Here is a 17,170-nt window from a genome sequence, read left to right on the forward strand (position 1 = left end):
CAGCGGTTTCACAGCATACCACTGCCAGAAGAGTGTCATGAGCAGCAAAATCTATCATCTGGAGGGAAAGGATTAAGGAAAATTAGGAATTCATCAGCAAATGCAGGTTTCAATAGGAGCATGCAGCAGTTCACAGGATTTGCCAATGACAACAGCTAACTTCTCGAATCTCTCAGGGGCTGGCAGCCCCTTCCACTGTACATCTGCTGAGCTCTCAATCAGTACAGGGGTCCTGCAAAGTTTCCCAGACACTCATGAGCCAGAGGTATGGAGCTAGGAGTTGGAAGCCAGTGGGAAAGGAGAACAGAGTAAGCTCAAAGCACTCCACAGTTCCAAACACCTTTGCAATGACACAAGCAGGTTCTGACCTGGTACAAAAGCTCTCAAGACAATTCCCACCATGCCCTTTCTTTTGTTGACTTCATAGCCATCCTAAACCAGCATGTTTGAACATGGAAAGCAACTGCTTAACGGCTGAATCTGACACAAATTAGACCTTGTCAGGCCGAGCTGTGTGTGTTCCTATTTAAAATTAGGTAGCAGAGATATAAACTTTAGAAAGGACACGGACAAACACAAAGATTTAAGGAAAAAACCTCTTAAAATGCTTAAAACATTAACACTTGTTGATCTTAAAGGTACTTTCTTTCTTTATATATATTTTTAAATTATATTTTTATTTATATATATTTCAAAAATTCTTAAAACATTAGCATTCGTTGGTTTTACAGGTGCTTTCTTTGTATCTCTCCCATTCAGTCTGGGAACTGGGCAAAAGAAGCTCTGGCTCTTTCCTTCCTTCCCAGAAGACCAGGAGGGAGGGAAGCTTCAGCCAATAGAAGGAAGAGAGGCTTGGCTCAGTAGCTCTGCTGTGCAATTGAGAGCCTGGCAAAGCAAGCTCTCCCTCCCCCCCTTCCTCCCCAAGGGAGGAGCCTCAGCCAATGGAGAAAATAGAGGTTTTACTCTGTAGCTCCTGTGCAATTGAGCAAGCCTTGCAAAGCAAGCTGTGATGCAGAAGGGAGCAAGAGAGAGGGAGAAGGAAGCAGATGACAGCCAGTGGCTCGGAGGCCTGTTCGGAGCCCTCTGGGGGCCTGATTCGGCCCCTGGGCTGCATGTTTGACACCCCTGCTCTAGAAGTTAATCTAAAGGCAAAGGGGCAACCAAGATGATTAAAGGACTGAGGCAGCTTTCCTATGAGGAAAGGCTGAAGAGTCTGGGACCTTTCCGTTTAGAAGATTCTACTAATGGGGGACTTGATAGGGATATATCATTATAAAATTATGCACTGGGTAGAGAGAGTAGAGAGAGAGAGAGACACCCCTCATCTCAAAAAATACTACAACTTGAGCCCAAGTTGATGGACAGTAGATTCAGGATGGACAAATGTTAATATTTCTTTATACAATGAGTGATTAAAATGTGGAATTCACTGCCACAGGGTGTAATCATAGCCAGAGGCACAGACAGCTTTAAAACATGGAGATTAGAGAGATCCATAAAAGACAGACCTATCAGTGGCTACTAGCCATGGTGACTAAAGGCAACCTGTATATCTAGAGACAGTAAACATCTGAATACCAGTGCTAGGAAAAGGCCGCTATGCCCTGTTGTTGGCTTTCCTAGATGCTAGGTTAGGTGGACCACTAGTCTGATCCAACAGGACTCTTATTATGTTCTTAAGATCTGAAAGCTTGCCCACAGTTCAGTGTTATTTTGATTTATCTCAACAACAAAAGTCCATGGCTTTTGTTTTTGAATTCTGCTTTGGAGTAACATGGCTACTTGCAACCTCAGTCCAACTCAGCTTACAATAACAACATGATACTATGTGTACCCTTCTTGGAGTTGGACTTGGAAAAGCCAGGTGCAACCTTCGCCTCAACTATGAAGGTCTCTCCCTGGGGTGTGTCAACCACAAACCCTCACAGTCCATAATTCTGCGGAAAGAAAAGTATACAAAGCATTTCCCTGGAGGTTAACAACCACAGACTAGTCTTCAATTCTGAGCCAAACCAAGGGAATCTATGAGCAGAAGGGAAGCACTGGTACATTCACAATGTTACTTTCTTAAAACTAAGTCTAAGCAGGAAAAACAAAACAAAACCATGAAGTAAAATTCTTCTGCAATATGCCTTTCCACCTCCCTAAACTCTGATCCTGAGGTTCCGTAATTACCTACGGTGGGTTATTTTCTTGGGTTTATTTCTTCAGAACAGTGGCTAATGCCTGAGGGACGAAAAACAAGAAGGAAAAACTAAAAACAAAAACAAGCTTAATGCAGGTTTGATAAAACTTTGCTTTCGGCTGAGCGTCCCAAAAGAGGAACCCATAATGAATGAAGCTTACAAACAAATATGTAACCCACAATCCACCTCTTAATCTAATTCGAAGGAAATAAGAAATATCACAGCCACATTTACAGAGCACAACTTTCTACAGTAAACTCCAGGTGACATAGTAGGAGATTGCTCCTTTGGGTGGAAGCCGTCAAACGGCACTTTGTGAGTTACATCCAATTCCTTTGAACATCACCGCCTGAAAGCCCACAGTTTACTGGTATTTATTGTAACAAACAATATCCATAACGTTACCAGATACTGCACATGGAGGCTGTGGCTATTTTCTTCATCAAACAAAAAGACGCAACTTGGCCACCAGTGGCTTTTTTGAGAAGGGAAAAAGTTCACTTCGTTAACCTGCAGGAACTTTTCTGACTCATGTTAGTGCTCTGGTGGCTTAACGTTTCGATATTCGTGTGTTTCAGAAAATTAAAAATTAAAACAGAAAACAGGAGCCGTTTCTCTTTTTTCCCCCCTTCTCCCCTAGTCCATTTTGCTAATTAATATGTCAAAGCTCGTAAAGAAAGACTCATCAGCTTTTCTCCAGTACTGCATCATTTTAAAGAGCTGTGTCAGCAGAGGCCTCAGCAGACAGTCAATACATATTAAGAGAGTCCCAGGCATTAAATAAAAAAAAGGGGGGGGTGGAACTGTATGAAAAATGAAAATAAAGCAAATAGCTGCACGGCTAATGGAATACCATTTGTGACTTTGCATAAAAGGGGGGAAAGGGCACCGTTTCCCCCCCACACACACACACTACAAACAATAACATGGACATTAATCTCTTCCATTATAACTGCTCTAACATACAGAAGCCAGTTACAGGTTTATATCAGATTAAATTCTGATGTGCATTTTATATATTTTGTGGCAAAATACGCCATATCATTATATGCCACTTCCTTGCATAAAGTTTAAAGCTATCACGTAAATACAGCTGCCCCTGCCACAAAAGCAACAAAGGAACAAACAAAACCAAGAAACAAGACTGGAATGTGAAGTTCTCCTGGAAATGCTGCAGCTAAGAACTTTCTCAGTTCCACCATCCTAGAGTTGCCAAGTACATGTTGGGGAATACCTGGAGCAGGGCTCATTTTGTAGCAGGAGTTCCTTTGCATATTAGGCCACACACCCCTGATGTAGCCAATCCTCCAAGAGCTTACAGTAGGACCAGGCCCAACTGTAAACTCCAGGAGAATTGGTTATTAGGGGAGTGTGGCCTAATATGCAAAGGAGCTCCTGCTACAAAATGAGCCCCCTGACCTAGAGATTTGGGGGGGGGGGTGGAGCCTGAAAAGGGCAGGTTTTGGGGAGGGGAGGGACTACAGTGGGGTATAATGCCATAGAGCCCACCTTTCACAGCAGCCTTTTTCTCCAGGTGAAGCAATCTTTGTTGCCTGGAGGTCATTTTTAATAGTGGGAGATCTCGAGTCACTATCTGGATGCTGGCAACCCTATCACCCACAGGTCTCCCAAGGTTGCTAAATGGCCACAGAGTTTACTAGTACTAGTACAGAATTTACTGGAGAAAACGGTGCAGGTGGAAGAACACCTAACTCAGATTGGTGATGCAAACTGCCAGGACTGCAGACTTAGGTTAAGCACTCCATAGGCTCAAGTTCCTTCACCTATGAACTTCTATCACAATGCTCTTTCTTTAATTTACACATTAAATTTCTTATGAGACTAGGCTAGTCAATCCCCAGTGTCCAGTGATAAACCACTATGGTTATTATTAAGAATATTCACTGCCTTCCTAAGGCACTGGAAAGAGGACGACACACTAGAGTGTGGGCTGGCAGGAGAACTGGTACAGTTCGAAGGCTGAGAGCACACGCTGAGGAACTCCTGGTCCAAATTTCACCTTAGTCTCCCATTTGTATTATGGGGATATTAACGATACATTTTATAGGACAGCTGTAATTTATGTGGGAAATATTCATTAAATAAATTGAAGTTTCAGGAGCCTAGTCAGATTGCTCAGTATTTAGGATCCTACTCCAAGTGCCCTACCCTAGTTAAATTCAGAGTACTTGCCGGTTCCATCTATAGAATCCAGGGTGACTTAATCAGTTTATAAACATCTCCCTGTACTTTGCTTATAGGCAAAGCTGCAAAAGAGTCAGCAGTAGTAGATAGTAGGCTAGGCATAGCATCAACTGTCTGTTACGTCCTGGGCCCCTGGGGCTGAACCTGGCCAATGGACCTCCAGGATATGGATATTTCTTTGGTAAGGGTTAATCCCCCACAGCCTTAGAATTCAGGAGGGTGGTGGTTCAGGCACTGGAGTCCCTCTCTTTCTCCCATCATGGATTCTCTCTTCTGATTAGTCTTTCCTTTTCTCTCAGCATGAACCCGCCAGGAGGGTCTGCGAGAGATCTATGCTCTTCCTCCCTGGCCAGGGTTTCTCCTCACCCTTAAATATATCTTGTAACTGCCTCTGTCCTCAGCCTGCTCCAGCCCCCCCCCCCCAAGTGTTTTGGGCTAATAAGGCTGGGAGCTGCCAAAGGACAGGACAGGACAGGTGTTCCAAGCCTCCCTTGTCCTGCCCTGTGCCTGGTAGGGAGGGGTCCAGCTTTGCCTCCTTTTCAAGCCCTAGAAGATGCATTCTTCTCTGGTGTCTTCCCATGTCTGCTCCCAGTGAAGACGGCCAATTCCTCTTGTGGACCTTTCTCTTGATCCTCATTGCAGTGAGGTACTATCCCCTTGGTTCTCTGACCCAGAGCCTTCTGCCTCCGTCCGGAGGGGGGGCATTCCTCTCATGCTGGGGTCCCCCAGGATTTCTGGGCTTCATCAGGGTGTCAGACATATCAGATCCTGGATACTGTCATAAGATCATCGGAAAAGCCCTGCTGGATCAGACCTGTGGCCCATTTCATCCACCATCCTATTTCACGTACAGGCCAACCAGTTGCCCTGGAGAGTCAACAAATATGGCACAGAAGGCTTTTTTCCTGAGGTTGCCTCTTAGCACTGGGTTTCAAGGGTTAACTGTCTCTGCATTTGGAAGCCACTGAAGGACCTCTCCTCCAGGAATCTGTCAACAATGTCAGCATTCTGGTAGTGTCCATGTGCACTGCCTACCAACAACCTAACAAACTATCATTCTAAAGCCAAGATTGCAGAGGACTGAAAGCTGCACTTCCCAACAGCCTCTGCTCCATTCCCCAGCCTGCAGCAGCAACAGCCAACATGGAAACTTATTTTGCTGGCACCCAGTGCTGGGCAGAAAAACTCAAAGGTGAGTGGTGCACTGAGCTGAGCTGAAGATGTGCCTGGGAAGAGCCATCCAGGCAAACAGAAAAAAGAGGCTGTGAAGGAGGAGCAACTGCTGTTGTCTGCAGCCATTGCGGCATGTCAGGCTTGTGTTGGCAGCGTGCCAACTTCTCACTAGGCCACTGGCTGCACTACTGAGCAGAGAGCTCAAGCTGGTGAATAGACTTATCCAGGGGTTGTTTTGCAGAAAAATAGGTGGTGGAGCTCATCCAGGGATTGTTATGCAGCTGCAATACTATTAAATGGACAAGGAGGTGGAACTCTCAGAAAGAGAAGGTGGAACTCTCAGAAAGGTTCAGAAGCTGCGCTCCTGTGAGCTCCCACTGAATCTGAGGCCTGGACTTATCCTACCAGGGCCAACTGAGGTTTGATAGGCCCTGTACAAGAGACCTGTATTGGGTCTCCCATCCATCCATCCATCCATCCTTGCCCCGCTATGGCTCCTTCTCCTGCTCACTGGGACAGCCAACTGCTTTGTCCTTCTGGGCCCAATCCTTTGGGGAAGGTGGCCAGCAAATCTCCTCTTTTTCACTGCAGAACTGGACTTTAGTAAACTGGGCTCAAGAGAGGAGGTAACTGCAAGGAGAACAGCAGTGGCCCAAGTCTGGAATGAGCAGGTAACTGGGAGGAAAACATAACACATGACTGCCTCTGCGACAGGTCCTGACAGACAACACTCATCTCAAGGGTCTATTTTTTTTCCTCCTTTGAGTAACAGAAATCCAAAATCACTGTTGTTAATTTTCTTCACTGCTAGACAACCAGGAGGTATTTGAGTTCCATTTAAAAAATGAAGTTCTAAACTGACAACTTGAAGTGGTAGCTTGTTAACTTTCTGAGCAATCGCTTGCCAAATGCTATGACTGAGATAGGCTTTGTTCCAATATGGATTGACAGGAAGAGCTTCCATTTATCTTTGGCAAACAGAAAGCAAATGCAGCGTATATGACCCTTTTTCTGAGTTAAACCAGGGCACACCTTTCCAACCACTGAGTCACTTCCCGGAAGTTTTTTTCATTCTCAGAGGCTCTCCTCAAATCAGTACAAGTTTCAGGCACATGGAAGAAAGAAAGTCATCAGCTGAGAATTTCAGTTTCAAATAGAAAATATCTGATGTATACAGAAAGCATGAGGGAACAGGCAAGGGAAAAATGCAAAGGATATCTGCATTGAACCAAGGAAATATGAGCAGCCTAAATGTCAGAAGTCTGCACAGAAATGACATTTAAGTGGCACATGGTGCTCCTTGCTGCTGAATGCTTATTCTTCCACACAGTCTCTATTATTGTTATTATTCCAAGAAACATCAAACTGTTAATATTGCATATGACGTTCTACTATTTGTTTTTACAACATTTATTACTCAAGAGCATTTATTGGAAATGGTTTCATTTCAAATAGATTATTTTTTTTTGCAAGAAGTACAGCATCTGAGTTGAAAGTTACTGAACATGCTTGATATCAGCAGTAAAGCTCAGGAAAACCAACTGGTTGTCAAGATAAGGGAGGAGGAGAAATACCTGCACATCGCTAGTAAACTCCCTGCACCGCAAAGCTTAATTCACACTCATAGCTCCATTTTGTAAGAAGATCATCACTACCAGTTGGAACATGTGGTTTGATTTCTGGCCTCATGGTCTCCTGTCACATGTCACACTCTCCCTATTCAACCCTGAGAAAAGGCCCCATCTACTGTCCAGCACAGCTCAAAGTGTCTCTTTCGGGAGTACCAAATCCCAGCAACAGATAGGGAACTGTAAGAAGGTAAAAGTAGTTCCCTGGGCAAGCACCAGTCATTTCCGACTCTGGGGTGACGTTGCATTCACAACGTTTTCACGGAAGACTTTTTACGGGGTGGTTTGCCATTGCCTTCCCCGGTCATCTGCATTTTCTCCCCAGCAAGCTGGGGACTCATTTTACTGACCTCGGAAGGATGGAAGGCTGAATCAACCTGCAGCCAGCTACCTGAACCAGCTTCTACTGGAATTGAACTCAGATCATGAGCAGAGGGCTCTGACTGCAGTACTGCAGCTTTACCATTCTGCACCACGGGGCTTCTTTTATAGGGAACTGAGATAATACTAAAACTGGCGAAAGAATTGGGCAGGGAGGTATTGGGAAGATCAATCGAACTTCTACACAGAGTTGAGGCCAGGACAGAGAACGCAGAACTTTTCCCCTTCTATTTAGCCATAGTCAGGGGTCGTTTTATAGAAAAAGAGGTGCCGGACATCATTAGCACAACTCGTTAGAACAATTTACATATGCCACACCTCCAACATCACTGGAAGTAAATTATAGTAAATTATATCAGCTCAGCATCTTCCTTAAAATGTTTCTTGGATTTGGATTGTCATAATAAAACCTTACTCCCATCATACTTTTTCCTTTCTCTTATGTGGCCACAGTGGCATGATGAAAATTTCCATCTGTCTGCTTTATATGTTTTGGTTATTTTCCCGTTTTTTGAGGGGAAAGATATTAGAAAGTTTGTCAAATCACAGAGATCAGCAAAATTCTCACAGGGGGTTTGAACAATGGAGCCCAGAAGTAAATATTGGGGGGTAAGAAGGAGGAAGAAGAAGAAGACTGCAGATTTATACCTCGCCCGTCTCTCTGAATCAGAGACTCAGAGCCGCTTACAATCTCCTATATCTTCTCCCCCCACAACAGACACCCTGTGAGGTGGGTGGGACTTAGAGAGCTCTCCCGGAAGCTGCCCTTTCAAGAACAACTCCTGCAATAGCTATGGCTAACCCAAGGCCATTCCAGCAACTATAAATGGAGGAGTGGGGAATCAAACCCGGTTCTTCAGAGTCCGCACACTTAACCACTACATCAAAGTGCTTCTCTTTAGAGGTTCCAGAGTTCCATTCCTGTGAACTCCTGCCCAAAGTTGGATATAATGCTTATTCTTATTCCAGTTGGATAGAAACAGGAATGAGAACTTCCTATCCATAACACTCATTTGCCAATGCAACAAAGTACACGGGTGAGGCCTCTCTCTGGCTGGACAGCCCCCTGAAGAGAATATGATAGCTTTGGATTCTCTGCATTGAGCAGTGGCGTTGGACATGGTGGACTTGGAATGCCTCTTCCAATGGCCAATCCAAGGTAAGGATGATTCACACCTGAGTAAAAGTAAAGTCCTGACATTCACAAACATGCATTTTTTGCTCCACTTCCTTAATCATACATCATTTTAAAAGAGCCACGTTATTGCTTTGCCTGCAAACTTTTCAGTGTTTTTAAGTAATGCCAAACAACAAATAAATCTTAATTTATCACTGCAGAAGCTGGAGATGACTCTTGGATTTTTTTTTTTTTTAAGTCACTTAAAGACACATCAGCCACCAGTTTCTATAAACTAGGACAAGCCAATACTTCAATATGGGTATTTTGTTTGCACAACACAGTGAAAAAAAGGCAATTTTTTTTTAAAAAAAAATCTCTTACCTAATTTTTGTCCTGTCAGCAAGCTAACTTTGCTTTCATCTGCCACTGGAGACGAGGGGAGAAAAAAAGAAACACCAACATTAGATGCTGCCCTAAATGAAGCAATTATTTAGCAGGTGCGAACAATTTAACAAGTGTGGTAAGATAAGCCTTTAATTTGTAAATAAAAATAAAACAAAAGTCTGAGATTGTATTTTGAATTTGCAAAGCAGATGCCAAAAGCTAAAATCCAGTATCTACTAGAAACCAAAGGAAAGAAAGGACCGCTGCATAATTTGTCAGCAGAACCATAATTCTCGGTAGAGATTATCCAAACACTACCTCACAGAATTACTTGCCCGTTCTAATACACAGTTCTTTCTGCTTACCCCCAACAGGTATGAACTTTAGTTCCTCATTCAGATGTTATATCCAAGGTGTGGAGCCCATGGCACATCCCTCTTGACCATCATGCTGCCTGCATGGATCTTGCCCAAGCTAGTCAGTACCAAAGTTCCCTCTAAACTGTGGAGTCTTGTGAGCAAAAATTCTACTTTGTGAGCTCCTGGCATTAAAGTTGTGAGCTCCTGCATATATTCATGTGTTCAGGAGGCCATCCTTCCAGAGTAGGCTGAGCTAGGACAAAAATGTGTGAGCCAGGGGCTAAAAAACTGTGAGCTAGCTCACACGAACTCAGCTTAGAGGGAACACTGGTCAGTACTAATAGCAATGAATGAGTTGTTCTGAAATCTAACAACGCGGTTGTTACTCCATCTGTGCCTTCTAGCATATAAACAACCAATTTATGCTCTTTCAAAGGACTGCATGGAAGAAATAATCATTGTTTCTTAAAATAAACTTTTGTATAAAGATTTTTTTTCACAGCAAGAATATTGCAAGTTCAGTGTTCTCTTTTCACTCGCTTGTGCAGTTGTTCAATAATTGTTTAATAATTTGCACAGTACTTTATACAAGATTTCTGACTAGATCCGTCTGGATTAAACAAGAATAAGTAGTGATCCCTGGAGAGGGACAATGAGATAACATAGGAGAAGTACTAAAAAGAAGACTGTATTCACGCCTACAGCACAGTTATTTCCTTCAGTAAACATCACTGTGTTGGCTTCACTGGAGACGGAAAGAGCTTTCAAGTCACAACTGATGTATGGCGCAACTAGCATATAACAACTCATTAAATGTTCTGAGTATGGCTATTCAGCACCTACATCACAGTCGTTTACTTCTACTACAGTTCTGCAGGGCCTGTAAGACGGAGCTCTTCCACCAGGCTTTTAGTTGAAGCCATGAACATACGATATGACTGGCCCTCCTGCTGTAAACCTGTTGTAAATCAGCCCAGACCTGTTCTCATCCCCACACATGGTTCATCTTACCAGGGCTTTTTGCTTGTAGCAGGAATTCTTTTGCATATTAGGGCCTACTGTAAGCTCCAGGAGGATTGGCTACATCAGGGGGGCGTGGCCTAATATACGAAAAAGTTTCTGCTACAAAAAAAGTCCTGCATCTTACTATGCCTTAATCTGATGTGGAGATATCACCCTCTGTTTGGTTTGTAACTTGTAGGTTACACATTGTTTTTTATGAAGATTTTGTTTTATTGTGGTATTATATTATGCAAAAGCAGCCCCATGGCGCAGAGTGGTAAAGCTGCAGTACTGCAGTCTGAGCTCTCTGCTCGTGACCTGAGTCCAATCCCAGTGGAAGCTGGGTTCAGGTAGCCAGCTCAAGCCAGCTGATTTAGTCTTCCATCCTTCCGAAGTTGGTCAAATGCGTACCCAGCTTGCTGAGGGAAAAGTGTAGATGACTGGGGAAGGGAACCACCCCGGGAAAAAAAAAAGTCTGCCATGAAAATGTGATGTGATTTCACCCCAGAGTTGGAAACGACTGATGCTTGAACAGGGAACTACCTTTACCTTTTATTATATTATGCATGTAACCTGCCCTGAGTCTGCCTTGGCAGGATGGGTGGGATATAAATTCCATAAAATAGAACAAAAAAATAAAAATTATGTTGGCTTCATGGGAGATGGAATGCGCTTTCAAGTTACAACTGACGTATGGCACAACTAGCATGTGCCAATTTTTTCAAGGCAAGAGAAGTTCAGAGGTGGTTTGCCATAGCCTCCCACCGTGTCACAACCCTGGACGTCCTTGGTGCTCTCCCATCCTAATACTAACCAGGGCCAACTAACCTACTTAGCTTCTTGAGATCTTACTTGACCCAGCTAGCCTGGACCATCCAGGTCAGGACTGGCTTCTCTAGCAACTCAGTTTACTGTGTCCAAAATGACACATGTAGTAAACTGCGTGTAGTATGGAAGTGAAGTATTTTAACACAGAAATCAACTACTGCTTGAGAGTGTGGGAGTGAACGTGTCCTCTGGGAGCTTTCCAGTTTTAACATCTATCTCTATTCTGTCTGATTTTGAGAGCAACGTTTTCAAGCGACGGAAATACTGAACAACACAGGGTCAAAGCAAAAGGTAATTTCAGACAGATCAAAAAATATGGGTATCATAAAATAGCATTCTAACTATTTTACTAGCCTTCTAAGATGTTAAATGCCAAAAGGACATGGCATAGAAACTTATGACTCATGGTATACCAACAGAATTTCTTGGAGACCAAAGTCCTACTTTTGTCCCTCAGAGGTGCAACACGTACAAGAAAGCAAATCATCACAGCATCATTACAGTACACTAGGGACAGCATTATTTTGATTTACAGTGATTCTATAATCCTAAGCGGAACACAAGAAACCACAGGTATTTGTCTGACATCAGTAACACGGCAGTGATAAACAGAAGAAATAAAGGAGGGAAAGCTGGTTGAAATCTGGTTAATACCAGTCAAGTCTCCAGGAATACCCCTTCAAAAGGCATCTGAGAACAGAAGAACTTTTCAACATAATAAATTTTGATCGCCAACTATTTCTTCCATATAATCTCTATTACTTTGTTGCATTCTGATTTTAAGGTTTGCTTTTTGAGCTGGGTGGGTAGGCAGGTCATAAGCATAGTTAGAATGTCACGCTAGCAGGCCTCAGATTCAGCAGGAGCTCACATGAGCACAGCTCCTGAACCTTTGATGCTCCCCTCCTCCCCACCTACCTGCCTTGTCCATTGAATAGGAGGTGCAGCTGTGTAACAATCCCTGGATTAGGAGAGCGGGCAGCCAGCCAGCCACCAGGGACTTTACCACACACCCACAGCCCTCATTAACCCCTGGAGAAGCCTGCACCCCACCCTTTTCCCACCTCTTATGTGGTAGCTTGCTGGTCTTTTGACTGGGGGGGGGGGTGGCCATGGAGAGCCCCAGGTGAGTGAGGCCTGATTGGGCTGGCTGGATCTCTAGCCAGCCCAAGTAGACCTCACTCACCCAGGGCTCTCCTTTCTTGCATCAGGTTGCTTTTGGCTGGGGAGGGGGGGCATTTGCTAATGAGCCCCACCACCAATTTTTCTACAAAACGACCCCTGAATGCTAGGGACTGGGACACCCAGGTTCAAATCCCTGCTCTGCCATGGAAGCTTATGGGGTGGCCTTGGGCCAGTCACTCTCAACCTAATTCACCTCACAGGGTTGTTGGGAGCATAAAATGCAGGAAGATGAGAACAGAACCTTTGGATCCTGCCACTGGAGAGAAAGGCAGAGGGAAAATGAAGCAAACATATAGATGGAAGAAATATAGATGCACCATCAACAAAACAGGATGCATTAAAAAAAGACAGAAACATCAACCCAGCCAAATGAAACTAAACAAATTCCTGTAATCTATATGCAGAAAGCCTAACTGAAAAACATCTTCTAAAAAAGCATATTAATCGGCCAAAGCCCTGCTTCAATACAAATGTTTCCAGAATGCTCTTAATAATCCAAATAAATTACTTTCCCTGATCTAAACATATTTTGCAGGAGGTTAAACAAAATCACTTGCTAGCTCTCCAGATGGATATTATCCTTACACAGTCCGTTTCAGCATGATAAAGATATAGTACCGTCAATTAATTTTAAGTCAATGATTGTGCCAATAATATGACTCTCTAGCAGCTCTTATTTCTTTGCTGCACTGTTTCCTTCTCTAGGCCTGGATGCATATTACTCACAGAGAACATGTCAGATTCTGGCTTGGAACCTTCTTTTTACATAGAACTGATAGAGGTTTTATTTCTAGGTTGAAGCTCTTCCTATTGCATGAAGCCCTTCTCTAAGCATTCTTAAACATCAGTTTCAAAAAAAAAATTAATATTGTCTTCTTATACAGCACCTGTTACTGCAAACAGTTAAGAGTACACATGAACACTCATTTTGCACTTCTGGATCACAGAGTTGGAGGGGGCCATGCAGGCCATCTAGTCTGACCCCCTGCTCAATGCAGGATCAGCCTAGAGCAGGGGTAGCCAAACTTACTTAACGTAAGAGCCACACAGAATAAATGTCAGATGTCTGAGAGCCGCAAGACATGAATGCGGTTGGACTCCCTCTGGCCCACCAGCTCCTGAGATGCCAACCACACAGCACTGGGGCAGGACCTGGAAAACACATTTAACTTTAGACAGGGAGGGAGGAGATAAAGAGAGAGAGAATGAAAAGAAAGGGAGGGAGGAAAATATACAGAGGAGGGAGAGATAGAAAGAAAGAAAGCAACTTTAACTTTAAATGTGTTCTTTGTGCTGTAAAGTGAAAGTAGCTGAGTGTCTGCTCCCATAGAGCAGAATGGGACATATGAACATATGAAGCTGCCTTATACTGAATCAGACCCTTGGTCCATCAAAGTCAGTATTGTCTACTAAGACTGGCAGCGGCTCTCCAGGGTCTCAAGCGGAGGTTTTTCACACCTATTTGCCAGGACCCTTTTTTGGAGATGCCAGGGATTGAACCTGGGACCTTCTGCTTACCAAGCAGATGCTCTACCACTGAGCCACCATCCCTCCCTTAAATTGGTTTCTTGATTGGCTCCCAGAGCTGCCAACCAAGCTATGGACAACTTCTATGGGTGTTTCTAGGGCTCCCAGAAGTCCACCATTGACTGAATCAGTGCCAAGCTGTCTGGAAAAAAATACCCGCAAAACCCAACCAAACAACACACCAAAGAACCAACTGGTTTGAAATGAACCACAAATCAGTCTGATTCATGCATAAATCTTGATTCATGGATCAGTTTGTGCCCAACTCTAGTTGGAACCCATCCTCGATATTTGGTAGGACCAAACATTTTCCTGGGGGGGGGGAGGGGAGGGAGTATTGAGGGGTTAGTCAGAAGGTAAGGGGTTAGACTTATCTCACAGATCAGCACTCAAAGCAGAGGAAAAGGAAGGGATGAGTTTAGAGGAAGTGGTGGTGGGAATCAGGACAGAAGGACAATAAAATTAAAACAGAAAGGTAGAAAGTTTCATATGTTGCCTGACTCAGCAATCTCAACATAGTGGGGACGTTCTGAAATAGTAAAGGAGAGGGTCTTTATGAGAAGAGGATCTCTGTCCAGTGATTTCACTAGTGGAGGAGCAACCTTTGGGAGAGGGTCAGATCAAACTTTTATACCACTAAGCCTTGTCCTGTAGTGGTGGAAGAACAGTCTGGGATGGAGAAATGAACCCTGTTTGCTCATTCCTGGATGCCACTTTTATCCTGTTTCCCCTGAGCCAAATTCTATTGGTGGCATTTTTGGATCCTCTCTATTATTGGGTCAAATTTCCAGAATTCTGCCTGTGATGGGGAATTCTGGAGTGCTTTCTAATTGCTCCTATTAGTAAATTTGGATTTATGTAAAGGTGAGAAGAGGACAAAAATGGAAACCTCAAAAAGGGTCACAAGAATGGAGAGAGGAATGATGTGTGGGTAATTGAGAGCTGGGGTCTTCTGAGTGGTATCATGTCCACTTGAAAAGGCTAGGAGGTGGGTGATGATCCTGACTTTCTTTTCGATTAGATTTCCAAAGAAGTCTGTTATGACAGACTGCTCTTTAAAAGCCCAGAAGTGCTGTGTAAATATGCAAAGAATTATGAAGGGTTAATGTCTCACAGAGTCAGACAGTTTGAGTGAACAAGAAAATGTTTGGTTAGCATCAGTTGAGCAGAAAGACTTCAGATAAATGCTAAAGAGAACTGAGTCCGAGTCTAGCCCTGATGGAGAAGAGCTGGGTGCTGACTGAGTTTGTGTTTAGCCCTGCCTGAGAGCAGTTCAACACAGATGGAGAACTCAGAAGGTTGGCAAGGAGGAGTGGGTAAATCAGTGAAGACTCCCATTCCGGCTGATAGATCTTCTAGTGTGAGAAAAGATTCCTTACCCAATTTAAAAGGGACATAGCTCTAAGGAATGGGGTGATCCCTGGTCTGGTGTGTTTAGAGACTGCCTGCTAAAACCTGCAGAGTCAGTTAAAACTTAAGAAATTACACTGGAGTGTTTAGGAAACATTGAAACAAAAGCCTCTCATCTTAAAGATTCTAATATGTGTGAGAAGCTTAAGGAACTCTCAATTGCTAGAAAAATATGAACTGTAGCCTATGCCTATACTGATTTACCTCAGAGCTCATTATTGATTTACCCTCAGACATTTTTACCCCTGATTTCACCTGACTTTTTCCTCTCTACATTGAATATTTTGTTATTTTTTGAACCTTAAAAAGCCTCTCGTGTACCACTGCAGAAGTTGAAGAGGGTGATCTTGTCCCTTCCCTCAAGTTCCTGAGTTGAGCCAGCAGCAAAATATTGTACTGTGACAGAGTGGGACAGTCATAGATTTTCGAAAAGAAGAAAATAGATAGGGCAACTCAGAAAGGGAAGGGAAAATGGAGGGAAAATCTTGCCTCTGAGGGAGGGAAGTAAGCGAAGTCATCATATCTGCATTGTAAGGCAGACTCCTAGATGGTTCTAGAAGATTATTCTTCCACAAGTTTTAACTGTTAATCATGGTCAGAATTTTGATGAGTCCTCAGGAAGCCAAATACTAGAGTCACTGTCAGGGGAGTGTCTGGGCTCCCAGGAGAACCTGGCTACTTCCTGGGAGCTTTCTGATTCACTGTAGCCTGATCTTTATGTCTGAGCTTGAATATCGAACATGCAGTCTCTCCTGCAGCCCCCAACATAGTGTGGCCTAAGAAGTCATAAAGAGGACAGAGGCATTTGTTTTCAAAACACTTCTCCCAACCCAGATATGCTTTCAGGATAACATGCTTAAGACTCAGACACTAAACAAACTGTAACATTAAATAAAAAGTCTTGTACTATCTTAAAAACTAACGGCTTTATTGAGGCATAACCTTTCACGGTGTAGAGTTCAGTATAACTGTGGGATACAGTGCAGAATTTTCTGAATTCTCAATACAATTACTGGCAAAACCAAGAAGAAATCGATCCTAGACTATATCCGAAGAGGGAAAGACTAGAAAGTGAACTCCCTGTCAATGGAATTAAGGGCATAGAAACTCAATGTGTGCACCAACCTCTGGAGCCCTGCCTGAAGCTGCTCTGCACTATTTGTCTCCTGCATGTTTCATGAACCAGCACATTCAAAATTTGGTATGGCCACTGTTACTCCTGCTATTTATTGATGGCTGAAAAGGGAAGTGTAGTTATGCATTCAGAGTTAAAGCATAGACTGGTACTAATCCTAAGAATCTCAACTATGCAAGCACACTTAAGCTTCCACGTAGACCATGTAGCTCTGCCCTTTTCTAGTAGTTTTATTTAATTTTATTTGGATACTTTTGCCCAGGGCTTTTTTTGTAGCAGGAACTTCTTTGCATATTAGGCCACACCCCTCTGATGTAGCCAATCTTCCCGGCACTTACAGTAGGTCATGAACTAAGACCCCTGTAAACTCTTGGAATATTGGCTAAATCAGGGGGTATGGACTAATATGCAAAGCAGCTCCTGTTACAAAAAAGCCCTGCTTTTACCCCGCTTTTCTCCATTGAGTGAAGAAACAACTTACAATACAAAAAAGTAGCAGGCCATAAATGCATACATAAATACTTACATACAAAGATACAACAAAATCTACCTGGCAGCAAAAAAACCCAATCCTACATCACAGGAGAAAAGAACAGAGCAAATGGTAAGGGCAGGGGAACTTAGCCCAATTGAATTAAGAACTAAAA

The 17,170-nt window shown here is 43.4% G+C and overlaps 1 protein-coding gene across 1 annotated transcript in view; it reads right to left on the reverse strand.

Annotated features, from left to right (window-relative positions):
* PARD3B (par-3 family cell polarity regulator beta) overlaps positions 1 to 17,170 on the reverse strand; it is a 769,788-nt gene that overhangs the window by 366,256 nt on the left and 386,362 nt on the right. Inside the window, exon 16 of the mRNA XM_060256951.1 lies at positions 9,075 to 9,119. Coding sequence (XP_060112934.1) covers positions 9,075 to 9,119 — 45 coding nt within the window. The remainder of the gene's footprint in view (positions 1 to 9,074; positions 9,120 to 17,170) is intronic.

This window comes from Heteronotia binoei, chromosome 16, assembly GCF_032191835.1.
Source record: "Heteronotia binoei isolate CCM8104 ecotype False Entrance Well chromosome 16, APGP_CSIRO_Hbin_v1, whole genome shotgun sequence".
Lineage (NCBI taxonomy): Eukaryota > Metazoa > Chordata > Lepidosauria > Squamata > Gekkonidae > Heteronotia > Heteronotia binoei.